This window comes from Peromyscus maniculatus, chromosome 12 (assembly GCF_049852395.1).
Source record: "Peromyscus maniculatus bairdii isolate BWxNUB_F1_BW_parent chromosome 12, HU_Pman_BW_mat_3.1, whole genome shotgun sequence".
NCBI classification, from domain to species: domain Eukaryota; kingdom Metazoa; phylum Chordata; class Mammalia; order Rodentia; family Cricetidae; genus Peromyscus; species Peromyscus maniculatus.
In genome coordinates, this window is record NC_134863.1 from 25,458,026 (window position 1) to 25,478,597 (window position 20,572).

Here is a 20,572-nt window from a genome sequence, read left to right on the forward strand (position 1 = left end):
GATGGGAAAAGTCACCTCTAAACAGGGCCACACCTTCTGCCGGAAGTGTATATAAGGACTTGGAAGAAGGAAGCTTCACTCTGCCTGCTTGCTCTTGACTTGCTAGCAAGTCCATTCCTTCACTGGCATTAGAGCCTATTTCTCCAAGATTCCAGTGTCTACTGAAGACATCCAGCTGAGACATCCAGCCTTGCGGACTGAACAACTACTGGATTCTTGGACTTTCTGTTCACAGCCAGCCATTGTTGGATTAGCTGGACCACAGCCTGTAAGTCATTCGAATAAATCCTATATATTCATTGAACGCATCAAAGGGAAAAAAGCGACGGGGTTGGGGGGAACCTTGACCCCTGAGCGGGCAGAGGGGCTGGCCAAGTCCTACTTCACTGTGGCTGGTTGCTGGGGTTGCTTGGTCCTTCTGTCAGGGTGCAGACTCAAATCTAGGTGTAGTATGGGGCAGAGGGAAAGCTGGGAGAGAGTTTAGAGATCAGCAGTTAGCAGTTCAACCTTTGTTTTTTAAGAACAGATGGGCTTGGAGGGATTGGATGGCTTTCTCTAAGCCACACAGATACACTTAGCTTTCTCTTCAAGCTTTTAGCATATCCCTTCCACTTCTGGATCTCAGAAGATATCCGGCTCAATCCAGGTGGACTCTGAGGCCAGTTCTAAGGTGCTCGGCCTGAGCTTGCCACCCTCCCCTCAAATCTGTCCTACCTTTCACCAAAGGGAAGAAGCAGTCCATCTCCACGCTGCTCCGAGAGTGTGAGATGCACAGGGTGCTGCTGGGGACCAGGCCTTCCTGTGGGGGGCTCCGCTCGGTGGTACGGACCAGACACCAGCCGGGCCTCTCACTTGGTCGCTCCAGCAGCTCCACCGTCTGGCCCACCTGGATGCTCAGCTCACTGCTGTGGCCTGCGCTGAAGTCCTGGAGGACCACAGTCAGCTCACATCCACCTGAGAGCTTTGGTGGGTGGTGGCGGTGGTAAAGGGGTGAGATGTGAGGGTGTGGAGGCAGGGTGTGGATGTGTGAGAGAGAGGGAAGAAGACAAAGAGTTGGGGGAGAGCAGAGGGGAGGAGGAAGGAAAGGAGGAAAGGAGAGGGCAGCAAAAGGCAGAAGGCGGGAAAATGTTGGGAATGAACAGGAATGAAAAAGAAGAGAGAGAGAGAAAAAAAGGTAATTAGCACAGTGTTATTGGGCACTCAGACAGCTCAGCTGTAGCCGCTCTGGAGCCTGCCCAGAGCCAGGGCTTTTCATTCTAACTCCTTGCCTCCTTGGAGTTCCTTCTGTTACTTCTTTGTCTAGCTTCCTGCCAACTGTCCCTTCCAACCCCTTCCCTGTGTGGCCCGTTCTTCCTTCCAAGGGCTCTACTCCGTACCCCATCCTGGTCCTCACTGACAGCCCTCAGCCTCAGCCATGCTGGCATTTGGGTCTAACCCACTCTCACTGGATCACAGGTGATGTTGGGGAATAATGCAAGACATGACCCCCCCCCCCCATTCTTTCTAACCCACACAGCATCCCTCATCCCTCCCTGGAGCCATAAGCCTAGAACAGGCTGCAGTAACACAAGAGAGAATTGGGCTATACTCCGGCCGCGGGAGGGCCAGGGAGTGAGATGGGAAAGGGAGAAAAGTGCAGTCAGTGTCTTCTTTTGGAGCACACAGTACTGAACTCTGCTGATGTGACCTGTGCTTCCCTACTGCAGGGCTGGGAGGTGCAGAAGGTCAGGGCAGGGGAGAGACCCTGGAGGGCAGGCACAGGCTCTACTAGCCGCACCCTGAGGTGGCTCACTTTTCACCCAGGGGTTTGTATCCCCGCCTCCCTTCCCTCCGGTCTCAAATCCATGAGGCTCCTTTAAGTTTGTACCAGGCCTCACCGAATGGAGGTCAGAGGAGCCTCCGGCTTGGAGCAGCAGCCGCATTTAGAGTCGGGAGGGACAGGAGACAGGAGGCAGAAGCCACGAGGCAGAGGCCCAGCCTCCCTCCAGCCTGTTCTCCTCTAAGGTTCACGTCAAATGCCTGCCCGTTCAGAGGGAGTTCCCATACTGCCCCCGGGGAATCCCGCAGCAGTCTATGACGCTCTCATCAGGAGACCTGAGCTGTCTGCAGCGGCAGCTTGATCAACATGCCCATCCAGTTCATATGCGTTCTAGGGGCCACCACCGCTGAAGGAAGGAGAGGGGTCATCATGGGGTCATTATCGTGACGAGGGATTAACCACGTGACCGGAGCAAACTCTTAGCTACTAAAGGGACCTGACTGTTAGAATGTGGGGCCTGAGGCGATGGCTCCGTGGTACTTGCCACACAAGCGTGAGGGACCTGAGATTGGACGCCCAGCACCCATGTAAGAAGCGTGCTGTGGTGATAGATTCCCGTAATCGTAGAGCCAAGAGGATCCCGGAGGCTTGCTGGTCAGCCAGTCTAGCCGACTGGAGAACCTGAGTTCAGTAAGAGGCCCCGTTTCAGAGAAGTAGGTCAAGAATGGTGGAGGAAGATGCCTGACACTGACCTTCGGCCTCCACATGTCACACACAGATAAGGGTGCTCCCCCCGCGCTCCCCCCCTTTAGTTTTTTGAGATTGGGTTTCTCCATGTAACCATCCTGGCTGTCCTGCAACTTGATTTGTAGACCAGGCTGGCTTTGAACTCACAGAGATCCACCTGCCTCTGCCTCCCGAGTGCAGATTAAAAGAGTGTATCACTACTGCCCAGCTCTATCTCTTATACACACGCACACGCGCGCGCGCGCATGCACACACAAACCCCACACACACACACGTTTATCAGACCGAGGCTGGCTGGCAGTTGGGATCACCTCTAAGGGGTGGGGTGGGGTGTGCTGAACACATCCCATGGGTAGGAAAGGTACTTCCAGCACAGGCCAGGAAGGGAAGTCTGTAGGGCAGAGGTGGACAGGGAAAGAGATAGAAGAACATCGTGGTCACTGGCTCCTTTTCTCCACTTAACTTCCCTGGTCCCACTAAATGAGCACACAGCCTCTTCCCCTACTTTCCTGGTGATGCCTTCCCAGAAACAGTGATGGCTGTGGCGGGAGGGAATGGCTCACATCAGGGTATGAAAAGCATGTGCATGCGCCATCACCAGCTCCTATGCCAGCACGTGAAAGCCCCAAGCTATCCAGAACATAGGCCCGAGAGTCACCTCGGGAGCTCGTGAAACGCAGAGTCCTGGGCTGTACCAAGTCCCAACCACAGATTATAACTGAGTAGGCTGGGGCTAGAATCCAAGGATGTGCATTTTTAACAGGGACACCCTATGCCGTGATTGTGAAAAGACGGTCTCAAGAACACGGAGAAACACTGGCTGGAGGGTTTTCTGCAAACACCGTGCTGAACTTGAACCCAGACTTCTAGTATGAATCCCATACTCCTTTAGACCTTTAGACACCGGTCGTATTTATTTTTTGGCATGTGTCCATGCTTGGCAGTGACCTAGGCCTCTGATCGTTGGAGTGGGTGCCCTATAATAGCCCCACCCTGCTGTCTGGGTTAGAATTCTCTGCAATAAGTAGTTGAGCTCTGTACTCTATATCATGGAAGCACAGTTGTGTCCTAACATTTTTTTTTTTCTCATTCCCAAGTTACAGCCCAGTGAACGGATTCCTTCTCTCACTGATGGATTCTTCACAGCAGTGGTTCTCACCCTCCTTCACACTGCAACCCTTTAATACAGCTCCTCGTGTTGTGGTGATCCCCAACCACACAATTATTTTTGTCGCTACTTCACAACCGTAATTTTGCTGCCATTATGAATCATAATGTACATACCTGGTATGCAACCCCAAAGGGATCACGAGCCACAGGTTGAGGACCATTGTTTTACAGAGTCCTGGTCTAGATGACCAGGGGACTTTCTTGTATTCTGAAGAGTTTCTACGGCTGAGGTTCTGTGTCTCAGTGGAGGAGCCTCTCCACGCTAATACCAAATGGTCTGTTTTCCTCCTGGGGCCGTGTACACATACGTGAGACGTGTACTTTACAGCCTTCCGGCAGCACAGCTAAGCCGGGGAGGGTTGTAAGCCCTTTTGCAGGCTGTTGAAACTGAGCAAAGGAACCTGCTGAGGCCATGGTTGTCGATACCTGGTAATATGCAGGGCCTACTGTTTCCTAGGGCAAGTTACAAGCCCTGTTGGGTAAGGGAGCAGGGTAAGGGGAGAGGGGATAAGGAGCCAGGCTGTTTGTCTACAGTTCAAGATTGATCGATGAGGATGTTGCTCAGTGGTAGAGTGCTTGCCTAGCATGCTGGAAGTACTGGGACCCCTCACTAGTACAGCCAAACAACCTAGCAACTAACCACCACAAGGAAAAAAAAAATCAGTTCTCAAACCAAGAGCCAGTGTCTGAAGTACCACTAGATGGCAGTGTTATTTCCCAAAGCTGCCCAGTCTTCAGACAACAGGATAGTAGTTAAGAGAAGCGAGAGGCAGTTTCTTCAGAGCCCACACCTAACTCATAGCCACACACAAGCTGTAGATCCAACAAAGACAACCATTATGGCCCAAACACGGGATGAATGTCCATGCACACCTCGCCTCAATGTCTTGATCAAAAAGGTTTACCAGGCCAGGTCTCACCCTACGGCAAGGATGGGCATGCAGAGTGTCTGCCAGGGAATGGGGTTGGCACAAGGGCATAAGCCGTGCTGGGCAGAGCTGAGTCCAAACAGTCCCTTCCCATTTTTCCTCAGAGCACTGGTGTTAGGCTGCCCAGGGGATTCCAGCTCACACTTGATCAGCACTGCTTAGGCATCCAGGTCAAGGGCAGAGAGGACAAAAGATCTTGGCACACTTACAGTCCTTACATGGGATTCATTCATGATGCCAATTTTGCTTCATGATTCCTGTGATGACTCACACCTAATGGAAGTTAATCTCATAGAGCGCGTTGCTCATTAACCAATCGAACCAACGTCCCCCACTAATGAAGTCATATTTCTTAGACATGTTTGTGTGTGGAGGTCGGAGGACAACTTGGTGGAGCTGGTTTTCTCATTCCACCTTTGGGGATTGAAGTCAGGTTCCAGGCTTGTGTGGTGAGAACCTTTGCCTGCTGAGCTGTGCCCCGACCCTGACACATCTTTCTCTGCCAGATACATCTTTTCCATCTCTGACTGGCTTGGTCCTGTGTGTCAGTCAGCAGGACACGTTCTTATAGGCCCAGGGAGCCTCAGGTTCACATCTTTTCTTTCTCTTTCAATGTCATAGGATTGGAGTGGGACTCTCCACCCCTGTACTCTCCTGGCTGCCTCGCTTCCTGGTCCTCCACACGACACATCTGGAAAGTTCTCACTCTCTCCAGAAGCTAACTAAATCTCTGGTCTCAGGAGCGTGAACTGGCTATATGTTTATGTTGTAGAAATGGCTGCAGGTGGCATCTCTGATTAATTCTTTTCTCCCTCGTAGCCTCTTAAGAACTATTTTAATACCATCCTCCGCAAATTGTTTGGTTTTCATTCTGTATTTCTTTGTATATTTGTTTTCTCATGTTCCCTTTTAGGTCTACAGAATGGATGTCCCTTGCCTCTGGCATCATTTTCAATATTTCTTTTCAGAGATGACCCGACTCCTTTGTGTTTTCTGGTCCCCCCCCCCCATGGCTTTATTTCCTCTGGTGTGTCGGATGCCGCACACAGCTTGTTTTTACTCACTTCCTTCCGACTCATTAACCGCTGAGATGTAGACACCCTGCCGCGAAAGTCACCCACTTCTCGCCTGCCCATTAGCTAGCTCTGTCTTTTGCTCACTTAATCTCTCCTAGGGCAGGGCCGGTCTAAGCCCAGGTGGGCAGTCCAAGGTCCCTAGCCCAATCTCTTCCATCTCTTCCACACAGATGTGTTTTTCCAGCTAGCCTTGCTTGTCAGTTCCTGGGACATGCATCCACACTTGAGCCTAGATAGCTTTATCCCCCGCCAGTCCCCGGGCTCACCTCGGCCTCCTTTGCACGGCTCTCTGCACATTCTAACTACTGCTTCTTCCTTCTGCAGTTGGTGGCCTGTCCAGACATGTCACACAGACTACCGGCCTTCCCTTCTGATCCACACAAGTCACAAATCAGGGACAAATCAAAAGGACAAATACGTCACCAGGCCCTCTCTTCCCTCAGATAACCTCAGAGACAAACAGTCTCTGCTGAGCCAATCTTTTCTACCCGCTTGAATGGGAGCTCCACTTCTTCCCCTTAGCATGCTGCCTGACTTCTCCAGACGGTCCACTGCCTTTTCTTTTCCTCCACGAGGTACACTTCCATCCGTTCTCCCCATCCACAGTGTTCCCATTGATGAAGCATTCATTCTCTGTTGACATCAGGGGTATTCAGGGAAGATGTCCAGCCTTCCCCTGACTTCCCACACAAGTCTCCTCTTAGGCCTCAGAAAGCCCTGTCACTCCCTGGCCAAAATTGTGAGGCTGTATCATATTTTTGTGATATATATTATTTTACTATCTGCCAGGACGGCACTCTACCACTGAGCAACATCCTCACCAATCAATCTTACATCTGGATGATCAACTTTTAATTAAACCCTATTCAGGAATCTAAGTAAGGAAGGGTTGGCGGTCGACTATTAGCACAGAAGTCAGGTATGTCTTGTTCACTCTTTTTTTTTTTTTTTTCTTCTAATCTCAAATCCTCATTTCTAGAATCTTCCCCTTTTATTCCTGTCATCAGCAAGTCCGGACTGGCCTCTCACTCTTCATTCTTGGTCTCCTGGAACTAGAGTTCCATATGGTTGTGAGACACCACAAGGGTGCTGAGTGGGAATTGAACCTGGGTCCTCTGGAAGAAGCAGCCAGTGCTCCTAACCACTGAACCACGTCTCTAGCCCCTATGCTAAAACTTTTTGATGTTGTCTACCTGCTTTTCTTTAGACTGCCAGCTGTGAGCCCAGTCCCCATCTAAGCTTTTGTTCACATTTCCCCATTCTGTCCTTGATGGCCACTTCTGGTGAGATCTGTTCCCCTGTTGACTATTCCCAGGTAGACATGGCTTCCTCCACCTCCTACAGCCTGTCCGGCTGCCAGCCTGGCCTTCTCTCCGGGACTTCTTGCCAGCCTGGCCTTCTCCCCATGCAGGGACACTGTGGAGGCATCTTTGGTAGCCCATTATGCATAAGGGGACGAGGAGGGACTGAATGTAAGTGATGGACATGAGTTAGGAGAAAGAGGAGCTAAAGTGAAGTGTTTTTCTAGTTCTAATTCTGTCGTGGGCTTTTTGGTTTGGGTGGTGGATATGTGCATAAAACACAGTTGATAATGGAAATGTAATTTTAGTGTAAAGCTTTATAAAGTTTAAAAAATTTAAAAAGAAATAACTGTGTTTGCTCAGATCTATTTTTGCTTGCTTAGCCTTGGAAGGTGAAAAGAAGCCTCTTCTTCACAAACAGCATGAGCTGGATCACCCCAGCAAGCATCTTTGCTCTATGGAACATGAACACAGGTGTTTCCTCATGGCTCTCGGTGGCACCAGAGCACTGGCTATTCTTCCAGAGGACCTGGGTTCAATTCCCAGCACCCACATGGCATCTCATAACTGTCTATGCCTCCAGTTTCAGGGGATCCAACTCCCTCACACAGACAAAATATAAATGTGCATAAAATAAAAATAAATTATAAAAAAAGAAGAACATCATTATTCATAGGAACACATGAGAATGATAACCTTGGCTTTGTTGAGCATAGCCCTGGGTAATTTCCTCTCTGCTTCCTTATCCTCCGTATTGTCCAGTGTTTCTCACCTATCTGTTAGTTTTATAATGAAAGTAATAATAGCATCCACAAAAACAAATCAACAAATGTAACGAGGAGGAAAAACCGAAGCTATTCCAAGAAGGTATGCTAGTTGGAGAAGAAAGGGTAGCAGATGGACAGGTCTACCATGGAAGCTTTGGAAAAGTACCACATGGCTGATGATGCCTCTCCACGGTGGTTTCAAAATACTTCTAAACCGTGAGCCTGCAATACTGGGAAGCTCAGATGAGCTCTCTGGAAATTAAGTCATTTTACAATTTATTGCTGCGATCTATCTTGAACTGATTATAATGTCTGAAGCAACTGTGAAAAGCGACATTATGAATTAGGAATATCATCGCCCAGCTCTGGGATTTCTTCAATTTGCATGGTAGCCCAGGGAGCTGCCAGGTCCAATTAAGAGTCTGCAGCTCAGGGTGTGCTTTGCCTGTGTGTTGGCACTGGTACTCTGCAATGGAAGGAGCTTTTTCATTTGTTTCCTACAGGTCTTCAAGAGCTCCCTGGCCTCGGAGGTCTCATGGGCTGCACAGTAATTAACAGTTGGAAGAACATGGGAAGGGGAACCAGGAGGCCTCCCAGCTGGTCCAGGGCTCCGTGTACGTGACCCTGAATTCCTTTTCCTTCTTCATACCCAAATCCTCATTCCTAGGAGGAGGAATCAGACTCGAGGCTCTACTAGATTTAGTATTCCGTAGTAGACTGTCTCTGTAGTCCTGGTGGAGAGCAGCCCTGCTCAGTTACCTCGAGCACGTCTCATTAACGTGTTGTATCACTTGTTATCTGCCACCCATACCTGCATCAGGACCTAAGATAAAGATGAGTAGACGTCTCCGCTTAAATTTGCCCATCTCCTGGGTCTAGAGCGATGCCTGCATGTAGCGGGTACTCAGTAAGTACCCACTGAGCACACCAGTGAGTGTGCCTCGCGAATCACTGCCTGGTGTGATCCGTGCTACGGTGCTGAATGCTCTCACTGGCTGTCTATCCACTCCCACCACCGTCTCCTAAGCCCCATGGTCCTTCTGCCCTGAGACCCTTCCCCTTTTAAATCATCTCACCTTTCTCCATCTGACTGTGACTCTACCAACCTCCAAACCTGATAAAACTCAGAGAAGGCAAGTTATAACCGATAAGAACCAAGAGAATAGGAGGTCACGTAGGTGACCATGTATAAGAGAAGCCAACCTGCTTTCATTAATTTTTACTTTTTGCATGACAGAGAGGAGACACGTGGAAGTATCTGACACTGTAGAACAGAGAGATGAGATACAAGTTCCTGCCAGTCAGTCAGCTTAGCACAGGCCCCTGACAGGCTTAGGAAGTAGAAGCATCAGGCAGCACTCTGTGTGTGTGTGTGTGTGTGTGTGTGTGTGTGTGTGTGTGTGTGTGTGCATACATGTGGAGGTGAGGCAGGGGGAAGGTTGAAAGTCTGTAGTGACCCTCAACTCTGTCCTCTATCTCGTCCACTCTGTTCTGGAAAGCTGAAATTCAATGTAGGCCTTCACACAGAATGGGGAAATGGCTACCACTGCGTGCCTCTCAGCTCCCAGAACACTAGCAGTCACACATAAACATTCTGGGCAGATTTGACAATTATTCATCAGAGAATCCAAGGGACTTCCAGATACTCAAACACTGACGTCTGGAGAATCTCCCCACCGGAGCACATCACAATGACGCCTGCCAGACAAGAGCCCTGCTGCTTATACAAAACATCTGGTGTACCTCATTCATATCCGTGAACACTCACCCTCAGACCACCAGACTTCAGAAAAGCTAACAGAGGCTAAAACCGGTAAATAAGGGGGTCATGGACCTCACATGTAGCCACTTTATAAGCAGGACACGCTATAGCGTGGTTATCACCTCGGAGAGCTAAAAGAGGGTATTGCATCCATGAAAAAAAGAGCAAGCTGCTACAGAAAGGGAGCAAAACCTCCAGAACAATAGCGAACTCTCAGAAATTATGGCTGTCATGGTCGAAGTACTCCATAATGTGCTAGAGTTCTGAATGCCAAGGATATTTCTTGAGATGGCAGAACAAGAAAATATAAGATCAGAGAAATGGCCTCACAAGGTATAGAAAGACAGAATGGGAAGGAATAAAGTATAAAGAAAAGCTCCCAGAACTGAAAAGCAAGAATTGCTAAGTCGATAGATATGATGTTTCAAGAGGCTGGTATGAAGAATTAAGAGCCCCATCCTAGAACACAGCATTGGGAACTATTTCCTAAGAGGCCATTCTAAAAGTCCTTCGGGAGAATTGGATGAGCTACAACAAATTAAGAGTTTCAATGGCAGCAGATTTCAAAAGCAACATTAAAACAAAGAGAATGGAGTATTCCCTCAAAATGCGGAGGGAGAATCATTCCCTTCCCAGGGTTCCAGGCCCCGTAAAGGTTTCCAGTGGCATTTCCAAAGCATCAGAGTCCCACATGTCCCTGGGTCCCTCATCCACAAGAGTTCAGTAAAAACCTACTAGGCTGGGCAATGGTGGCACATGCCTCTAATCTCAGCATTCTGGAGGCAGAGCCGGGAAACCCCGTCTCGAAAAAACAAACAAACAACCCCCAAAAACAAACAAAAAACTCTACTGTGTTTACTACTTGTTGTCTTTAAAATTTTTGTTTTAAAAGATTTATTATTTTTATATGCACCTACTGTCCTTTTGTTTGTTTTGCTTTTTTTTTTTTTTTTTTTTTTTTTTGGAGACAAGGTTTCTCTGTGTAATAGCCCTGGCTGTCCTGGAACTCACTCTGTAGACCAGGCTGGCCTCGAACTCACAGAGATCCGCCTGGAACTCGCTCTGTAGACCAGGCTGGCCTCGAACTCACAGAGATCCGCCTGCCTCTGCCTCCCGAGTGCTGGGATTAAAGGCGTGCGCCACCACCGCCCGCTGTACTGTCAGTTCTTATCTCTGCCCTCCGCAGGCTTCAGAGACCATGGACCTGACACTGACTTGAACATGGGTGTTAAGGGCAGCCGCTGTTACCATTTCCCTTCGCAGTTCTTTGCCTCTGGAGAGCCCACACAAGTTACCAACAGAGACAGGGCCAGGAGGACCAAACAGGCAGGCCCTTCCCCCACTGGAGAAGACAGTCCTGCCAAGAGAGAGGCTGCTCCCACCAAACCCTCAGCTTGACCAGGGCTGTCTACGCTGGGGCTCTGATTGTGCCTGTGGGAGGCGATTTCCTGCCATAGGCAAAGAGGAAAGTCTATGAAAACTCCAGCGGACCTTCCGAGGAGGGAGCAGAGCTGGCTGGGAGAATCCTGAGATTAGAGAACAGGATGGAAGCTGTGAGTTTCTCTGATTCCTCCGGACAGTCCTGCAAAGTGTCTGCTGTTGCCCGACATTAGAAAGTTGAACTTCAGAGGAAACCAGGCCGAGGGCCAGAAACAAGTGTTTTCACAGTGCAAACTGTTACCGAGCCTCAATTGTTCGGACGCGGGCTCACAAAGGGACCCTTTCTGACCACTGTTTCCCTTCCGGTTCCACTCTTCCTGATTACCTGAACAAGCATGCACCCTCTGGACACTGCTGGCTGCTGCTCCCTAGTCTGCACACCTGTAGAAGGCAGCCCTCCCTCCCCCCATTCTATCCTTTCTCTTTGGACCTACTTTGCCCAGAGAAGAGCAGAGGCACCATTGGCCACTAGAGGGCAGCAGCAGCTAGGCTCTATCAAAGGAAACCACCAACTTGCTTAGAAGGCAGGCCCGGAAGAGACTCCTCCTGCCCACCATGCAGTACACCTCTAGTCCAGGCAAAAAATCCACAAGGAGGTCTCTGTGTATCCTAGCTGGTGTGTGGCAGGCGCTTACTGCTTATTGGAAGGAATTCCTAATTAGGGAACGAGCAACCAGAGACTAGGGCAAGCTGTAGAGTCCGATAACAACCCGAGTGCTTGCCAACCCAGTCTTCCCGGGTCATCACACTGTGCACTGGTCTTTTTTTTCTCTTCCTTCTTGCATGTCCCGCTATGGCTTATCCTGGATTAACCACCTCCCCAGCCAGATCTCAAAATGCATTCAGACAAACTAGTTGAGATGCTTATACCGGGTCTGACAGCGCTGTGAATTACTAAAACTCTTTCTCCTGTCTGCTGGCCAGCCCCATGCCAATCTTAGCCCTCGTTACCCACAAAGCCTTTCTGCAGGTACCTCTTTTGGGGCTACCATCTCCACTCACCACGGAATGTACATCCGCTTTGCATGGGACCCCTCATCTGTCAGTGCATCCCGGCATCCCAGGCCTTTCTCATGCTCCCCACTTGTTCAGCCTCTAACTGTCCAAATATTTTCTCCACTTGGTCCCTGGATAATGTCTTAGCTCTGTTATGGTCATTTCTGCCCCCAGACTTGTTGATGGGAAGCATTCCAACTGAGCTACTTTCCCATTCCTATTCGCTCCTTCTGGAGGTCACAGTTTCTATATCCTCACGGCTCTTACATTCTTTGATGGACATCTTTACGGGGGGGTTTCCATTCTGAACTAACTTTGTCATTTCCATAGACTTTAACACTGAAGATATAGGGCATGCCCCACATTGTAGATGGTTTGTGCATATATGTATACCATAAAACTCTATTTTTATGGCTTAGTTACTGAAGCATCATTTTTATGGTGGATTTGCTTTTTTTAATTGTTAAAGACAGGGTCTCTCTATATAGCCCTGGTCCCTGGCTGATCTAGAACTCATTAGATAGACCAGACTGGCCTCAAACTCACAGAGATCCACCTGTTTCCCAAGTGCTGGAATTAAAGGTGTGTACCACTATGTTTAGTTAATAATAATCTACTAGTATTGGATTCTTAATTTTATCTATTTTCTCCTTTTTTGTGGTACTGTTTTAACAATGGAGTATCCTACAGCTCATGATTTGCTATCAATAAAAAGAACTGTAGGTGTGTGTGTGTGTGTGTGTGTGTATGTATACACATGCCTGTGTGTGCATACATGTGTGTATACACATTACACATTTACTATGAGTTAGGAGGCTCTTAGTGTCTCCTTATAATTTTTGCCTTTTTAGCTTTTCTTGTTATAAAATAAGTCGATATTTCTGCCCCACAAACAGTGTGTCTGCTGATGGTGCTGAGATAGAGACAGCTATGGGAACTGGTTAGGCCGAGAGCCTTCCAGACAACTCGGTGACTGAGATTCTGGGTTTGAATTCAGCAACTCTGGGTCTGAATCCAAGTTCGATAACAGATTGGCTGTGCTCTCTGGGAAATGGTAGAGGGATGAACGTGGTTTCTCTCTGAGATTCCATTCCTCACCAAACATGCCCCAAGCGCCAACTTAATAGGGGATACTCCTTGAAGGATGGTGCGGGGAACAGTGGAGGCATACTGAATGACTGAGTCTCCAAGGCTGCATGGGATGATCCCCCTGGATCGGACAGTCCCTGGTTCTGTTAAGTAGCTCAATGGTGCTGAGAAGCTAGGGTTAAAACTGTAGGACTCTGTCCCCTTCCTCCTGACAGTCACGGCTGGGTGGTGAACATGGTGATGGTGGTGGCTGTGATTAGATATTACAGAAAAAAAAATTAAGCTGTAGGTCCCAGAAGAACATTTAGGCTAGACTTAAGCTTTAACAGCTTCGGCAATGGGTAAAATCAGGAGTGTACACTGTCCAAGAACCAGGGATGGGGGATTTTATTCACTTAAATATGAGCCAATTATATCAAATCTGAATTGAGAGCAGACAGATCATTTCAGACAAGACAGAGAAAATTTGATTTAAACTATTTAAATATTTTATTATCCCCCCCCCCTCGCCGTGCTACTTCCCCTGGATTTGGAAGTGCAGTGCCTCGAGGGGGCCAGCTCTGCTTGAAACTGTCCTGGATGGAATGATAAGGCAGGGAGGGAGGGTTCCGTGATGGAAATGCAGGGCTCAGGGAGTCCCCCATGGCCGGCTGTAGGTGGAGAACAGATTCTCTCATATCCTTGGGCAAAGTCAGAAACTGGAGGGCTTCCAGGAGGGAGACCTGGGAAACTGCACCTCTGGGGACGTGCTTGGCCTCCTTCCAGTACCTGGGAGGCAGAAGGAACTCTTAGTCAGGGATGGCCAGCGGCAGCAGCTGCAGAATATCCCTGGTATCTCCTCAGTGAGAAAAGGAGTGGCCTGATGGAGCCCAGAGCTGGCAGACAAGAGAGCGCATGTCTGACGTGGACACCACTGTGGTGGAGCCTGTCCGAGAGACTGGACTCGAGGACAAGAGAGGAGCTCCCACAGGGTGAGAGGAGGGGTGTGTGGCAGGCACCACGCCGTGGTCAGACCCTGGACCTGTCTTAGGTATGGATGAATGGCCCACCCACGAGAAGGGAGGGGCAGCCTTTGAAGCAGGTGCAGCTCTGTCTTCTATCTCGGCCCCTGCAGGGAACTCAGCTCAAGGGGTACTGTACTTCTGGCAAAAGGCGGGGGACAGAGGGTCTCATCCACTGGGCTTCTGCAACACCCTTGGGTCTGTGTGGAGCCCTGACTCTGCATAGCTGTGGATGGTAGCTACGTGCAGGTTTTTTTCTTTTTAATCTCAGTCACGTGATTTGAGAAAAGAAAGGTGTTCTACGCAGCAGAGCAGGGGGGGTGGAAAGTAGTAAGAAAATCAGGATTCATTCCCTCAGCATAAAACTACTCCATGTCTGCCACCAAGGTCACTGAATTTCCCAGGGCCTAACACTAACCTCAGTGTCCAGCAAAGGAGAACACAAGGAACCCCGATATTTAGTCTTACCCTTCCAATGCAAGAAAAGTGGGAAGTGAAAAGTTAGCCGCCATGATAGAACAGAGAGGATTACTGGGCAGTCAGATTTTAGGTTATGGAGGTAAGTAGAGAAGCTTCCCAGTGTCACACACTCTGGAATATAGCAAGGCCATAAAGAAAATGCTCAGACTCCTCCCCCACCCCATGCGTCACACAGTCCAGTCTCTTCCAACACTCTTTCCCACCTGCCTCTCTGATCTTCACTTCTGCCCTGGAAACTCGCCATCTACAGACCCAGGCACCCAATGGCCAAACTCTGGATTTTCACTCGTCCAGTGGCCCCTTCTGCCTAGAGCACCCTTGTCCCCAGTGCCTACCTAACAAGCTGTCTTGCTCCTTCAGGCCTGAGCTCAGTTTCCTTCCTATTAGACTAATTATCTCACGTATTTGTTGAACACACGGGGGTGGAAAACTTGCTATGTGCCAGGCTCTCCTCTAGGAGAGAGGATTCAGCACCACAGACCGACACTTCTCTCCCTGGAGCTTACATTGAGTAGAAGTAGCCAGAAGACACGATCCACAGGGGAAGTCAGCAAATGTTAGTGATGAGTGCTGGAGTGAGGGGAAAGAGCAAGAGGAGCACTGGCTGTGTCCGAGTGTCTGTGCGGTCACCATGCTTGCGTGTGATGGGGGCTGTGGGACTTCTCACAACCCAGGGCTGCAGAGTCACCTCTGGCCTGCATGCTCCCACGCACATCACAGGTGCCTTTATGGCACCAATATGAGTCTCTGTGACGGTTTGTTTCTAGAACGTCTCCACAGGTTCATGGCTGAGTACTTGGTCTCCAGCTGGCAACACAGCTTTGGGGGTTATGGGACCTTCAGGACTTGGGGCCTTTGCGGGAGGGGGAGGACAGGTCACTAAGGGTGGGCACTTGAGGACTGCACTCACCTCCAGTCTAGCTCTCTGTTTCCTGGTCCAGCCTCTACGGGAGGAACTCTGTCATAGGAGAACCACTCTCCCATGCCTTCCCTGCCATGATGGACCATACTCTCTGTGAGCCAAAAGAAGCTGTTTGTCCCTTAAATCTGTCAAATATATCTTGTCATAGCAACAAGAAACGCTGTTTCTGTAGATGCTGTATGGCAGCGTTTAACATAGACTTAGCTGCCTGCACAATAGTATCTACCATGAGTTTAGGTACAGCATGTATAGTATGCTATTTATTAAGTTTATCTTACATTATTTATCAATCTTAATATTTATCAGAAGTTTGGGTATTTAGACTACCTTGTTTTCTTTTTCTTCTTTTGTGTAGTATAGAATCTTACTATGTAGTCCTGGCTGCCCTGGAATTTGCTATGTAGCCCAGGCTGGCCTCCAATGCACAGAGATCTGCCTGCCTCTGCCTCTTGAGTGCCGGGATTAAAGGTGTGTGCCACTGTGACTGGATCACTGCCATTTTTAGCACAAGTTTAGGTACCTGTTTACAGTGTTTAAGGGCAGTATTCAATGTCAGCTCCTTTGTAACTTGTTCTCTGCACATTTGGGTCATACTGGGGTCCTTTGAGACTGTATCTTCAAACCTGCAACTGCTCATTCAGTTTCCTAAATCGAAAGAAAACTCAGTCACAGAAGCCAGAAGCATGCACCCGTGGTCTGCGTTTCCCCTTTGGGTCCCATTCTCTCATTTTATTCTTTTGTCTGCTACAATTTCTTCCTATTCTCCTGGGATGGTACCATCAAAAATTAATTTCCCTTCTACAAATTACTTCTGAATGAGAATTATCCTTAATCAAGTAATATTAGGAAAGAGTTTTATCTGTTAGAGAAACTCATTTGCAGAGAAAATGCAGTGTCAGAGGTACACCGCTCCCAGAATACATCCATAGTTCCTGGCCATTGTACCCTTACACAGAGATCTTTATTTCTCTTTTCATTCTCTTTCTCTTTTCTCATTCTCTTTTTTCCAGATAGAATCTATATAGCACAGGCTGACCTTGAAATCACTATGTAGTTCAGGTTAGCCTTGAACTTGGGGTCTTCCTGCTTCAGTCTCCCACATGCTGAGACCACAGGCATGAATCGTCACAACCATGAGAGTGACCCCCTGTGCTATTTCTGTACACTTTGACAACAGGGGGTAACATCTGAACTGTGAGTGCAAGCTTTGGCTAGGAGGCGATATTCAACTTAGCAAGAGCTACCTGAGGAGGTTTCACAGAGAAGGTAATACCCTTCTCATGGGTCTGGCACTCTGTTGCTATGGTGGTTTGAATGATAATGTCCCCCAGAGTCTCAGGCATTTTAATACTGGGTCTGCAATTGGGTGCTGTTTGGGTAGGGTTAAGAGGTGTGACCTTGTGCAGGAAGGACGTCATGGCGTGGGGGTGGGGCTCTAACGTTTCAAGTTTCCTTCCTGTGTCATGCTTGCAGTTTTGGGTGTAAGCTCTAAACTCCCAGCTTCCAACTCCAGCCATCATGTCTGCCACTTGCTACCATGCTATTCCTGTCTGGACCCGCACCCTCTGGAACCGTAAGACCAAATAAACTCTTTCTTCTATACGTTGCTTTGATCATGCTGTCTTATCACAGTAGTAGAAAAGTAACTTCTACAAGAACTGACAAAAGGTTCTCATGCCTCCAGTTTCATTTAATTCTCATAATACTCTACTTTTTGATTAGTAGGTTGAGGTTCAGAGAGTTTGGGGGACTCATTCGAAGTCACACCCCTACTAAGTTCCAGAGTTGAGGATTGCGCCACAGAGTCCCTGCTGCTAAGTTCTATTTCCCACTCCTTTCCATTGCCTTCGCAGAGATTTGCTTTGGAGTCACTTTGACTACACATTGTATCAGGCAGGCTGAGGGCTTTGTGCCACAGGATTGCAATTTCCTGCATGAAAGGAAGTTCACAGTGCAGGCTCCAGGCAGCAACGTTTATTGCCTAAGCGGAGTCCCTTTGTACTCACAAGTGACTGGACCAGGGTGAGTGGCAAATAACATGGCCCAGAGCGCCAAGACGGTTGGGCCAACTAATTCCCGTCTGTCAAGAAGGTGAGGTAGGAAATAGCAAGAGAACGATGCATTTGCGTGAGGAGGAAAAGGTTGCCATAGGGGAGGAGAGAGGCCAGTGGGGCCATGGTGGGCCATAGCCATGCTGGAGTTTGTTAAATCACAGAAACTAAGCAGAGGCAACAGGGTGAAGAAAAGGTCTGTGTAGACTGCAAGGCCTGGGTGTGAGAGGGGCAGGGTCACAGGGTGACAGGATGGAGCTATTGGCTGGATGGAGGATTAACCTTGAAGGTTCTCGGTAGGGCTGGGGAGAGGAAGTTAAAGTGGACCAGCAAGGGAGGTCCCTCTAGTCATCTTGATCTAGCTCCATTCAGTCGATGCTGGCTCCTTAGATCTTCATTTCCCTTGGCTACAAGTTCCCAGTACCCATGAGGGCCATCATACTCGTACCGATTCCTAGTAAGATTTAACCCTAATCTGAGATGTCCGGGAAGAGTTCTTTCCCTAGGGATGGAATGTAGCTCAAGCTGGTGTGGCTGACATAAAAATTTTAAAAACCAACTGTATGGTAGTAAGGTTCCAGTGCACATAGCGTTTTCAAAAACAAAGTGCATATACGTGAAGACCCTCGAAAACACTCCCAACACCCATTTCACAGAGGGAAGTGAGCTCGGCCCCTCCCAACCCCTCCCAGGACATGCTGTGCTCCAAATGGTGCTGAAGATGTGATCACAGCAATCAGGTCAGAGTAACACAGGGCCAAAGACAGGTCCTGCGCTCTGCAGATGGGAGTAAAGGGGTACAGTCAGCAATGCAGGCTCATGAACCCTACGTGCCCCTCGTAACGTAACAGATGCGAACTAGTGTTGCGTGCAAGACTGTGATTAGCTACATGGTATCTGTTGGGTGACCTTGGATCTATCAAAAAATGCCCATAGTAGCACCACCAGGACACAGACAGGCTCAAGCGTTCTGGACTGAAAAGAAGGGCCCTGGGCATGCTAGCCTAGTTCTGTGTCCTGGACAAGCAATTTCTTTGCCTTCCTTCCTTCCTTCCCTTTCTCCCTCCCTCCCTCCTTCTTTCCTTCCTTCCTTCCATCCATCCTTCCATCCTTGCTTCTTTTTCCTTCCGTTCCTCTTACTGTTTTTTTTTTTTTTGAGATAGGAACTTAGATAGCCTTGAACTTGCCGTGTAATTAAAGATGAACCTGAACTTCTGATTCTCCTGCCTCTAACTTCAAGGCACTGATTACAGAGATGCACCACCATGCACAGTTTATGTGGTGCTGGGGGTCAAACCCAGGACTTCATGAATGCTACGGCAAGCACTCTATCAACAGAGCTATACCCCTCAATTCCGTGATGAACCATTTCCCCCTTCCCCCAGTCATAGTTACTCCATTACCAAACAAAAGGGTTTACTGAAAGACAGTTGAGGTAACTGCAGTTCTCAAATGGGCTCCATGTAGGATTCAGCTGCATACCCCATGTACAGCTAGCAATTCCTCTAGCCACTCTTGCTAGACATATTGTAACCATATTCCTATTTTGTGTCTAAACCTTCCCCAACAACCCAAAGCAGGACACACGGTTGGTTCCTTTCTGTACAGACCTGGGCCATTCTAAAAAGGCCTCGTTTCTAATCTCATTCATGTTTAAAGCAGACCAAGGTCAAATGTTTATGAATGCACACAACCCACGCTTGTCATCCTTTCTCTCTTATTTCTTTCAAAAACAGGCTGGGAAGGTTAGCATCCTTCTTGCAGGCTTTTCTGTAGAAATGCCAGTGGCCACACCCCTGCTTCATTTAATACTCCACTAAACCTGGGGCACAATATCCATATCCTCTCCATCCTGGCTTAGCACTGAGCTCTGAGCTGCCTGCCTGTCTGCTGGGAGTCAGGCAGGTGCATCTGGGGACAGTGGCAGGGGTGGGTTGGTGAGGTGGATGGTCATTTGAGGGGGAGGCCATTGAGGTGGATGGCCAGCTGAGGGGGGGAGGTCAGCGGGATGGATGGTCAGTTGGGGGTCAGCTGGTGGGAAGGTCAGTGAGGTGGATGGTCAGCTGGGGAGGTCAGTGGGGTGGATGGTCAGCTTGGGGGGTCAGTGAGGTGGATGGTCAGCTGGGGGAGCAAGGGGAGGTCAGTGAGGTGGATGATCAGCTGGGGGGGAGGTCAGTGACCACAGAATTATCTTCACATTCATCATCTAATGGACGCCCAGTGCTTTAAATCGCACAGTCTTTTCTCTCTCTGTTGGGGAGGGTTGGCATTTTGTGGTCTATCTCCCTCACAGGATCAGGAATTTTGGAGAGAGGTACTAGCAGCCCTCAGAAAGCACAGGCATCCTAAGAGCGGAAGGGAGGCCTATGCCCCAGTTAAATGTCCCCCGCATGGGATGGTTAAGGAGATTTCTCTCTAAAACCCTATAAAACCACTTTAGAATAATTTTGAAATCCCCATCTGACTGCTTCCCCTGGTGGTTCTTCCTCTGGCAGGCCGGAGAGTCCACCCCCACAGCCAACATTCTTCTGGGCGGCTGTGAGCTCAAGCCTCGCTATCCCTCCTGGGACAGCATGGGGGCGCTAAAGCGGGGTTTGCTTCTAGGTGGTTGGAGAACCTGGGCTCGTCACTGGCCGTTTCTGGACTATTTCCTCATCTATACAACTACAACACTGGGCACCTGAGAAAAAGTTATCTAAACATCCTTAAGCTCCAACTCGGTGCTGTGATCCACAGCTTCCCAGTAGAAACCCATGTGTGGGGTAGGGTGGGGGTGGAGTGCCGAGGACTCTGGGCAAGTGTGTGGGCTGTTCTGAACTCGGTGCTTTGCTACAGGAGTGCCGTCTTGAAAGGCCTTCTGCCGAGATTACACAACCTCTACCATTACAAAGCACTTCTGCAAGAAATGCAGGGACGGCAGGCCTTGCCTCCTCCTGCTCTACAAGACGACATGTCTTAGCTCTCGTCTGAATTTGTCTCAGTGAAAATGCCCAAGGACATTGCTTTAGGAAATCATTCCAAGTACTGACTGATTCACAAAGTGCCCACAAGCCTTGTCCTCCAACCACACAACACTACTTAG

The 20,572-nt window shown here is 49.0% G+C and overlaps 1 protein-coding gene across 28 annotated transcripts in view; it reads right to left on the reverse strand.

Annotated features, from left to right (window-relative positions):
• Nucleotides 1–20,572, reverse strand: part of Kalrn (kalirin RhoGEF kinase) — a 605,995-nt gene that overhangs the window by 137,528 nt on the left and 447,895 nt on the right. For all 28 annotated transcript variants that reach the window (XM_015993393.3, XM_042259218.2, XM_042259217.2 and 25 more), the window contains exon 34: nucleotides 715–961. In XM_015993393.3, the coding sequence (XP_015848879.1) occupies nucleotides 715–961 (247 nt within the window). The remainder of the gene's footprint in view (nucleotides 1–714; nucleotides 962–20,572) is intronic.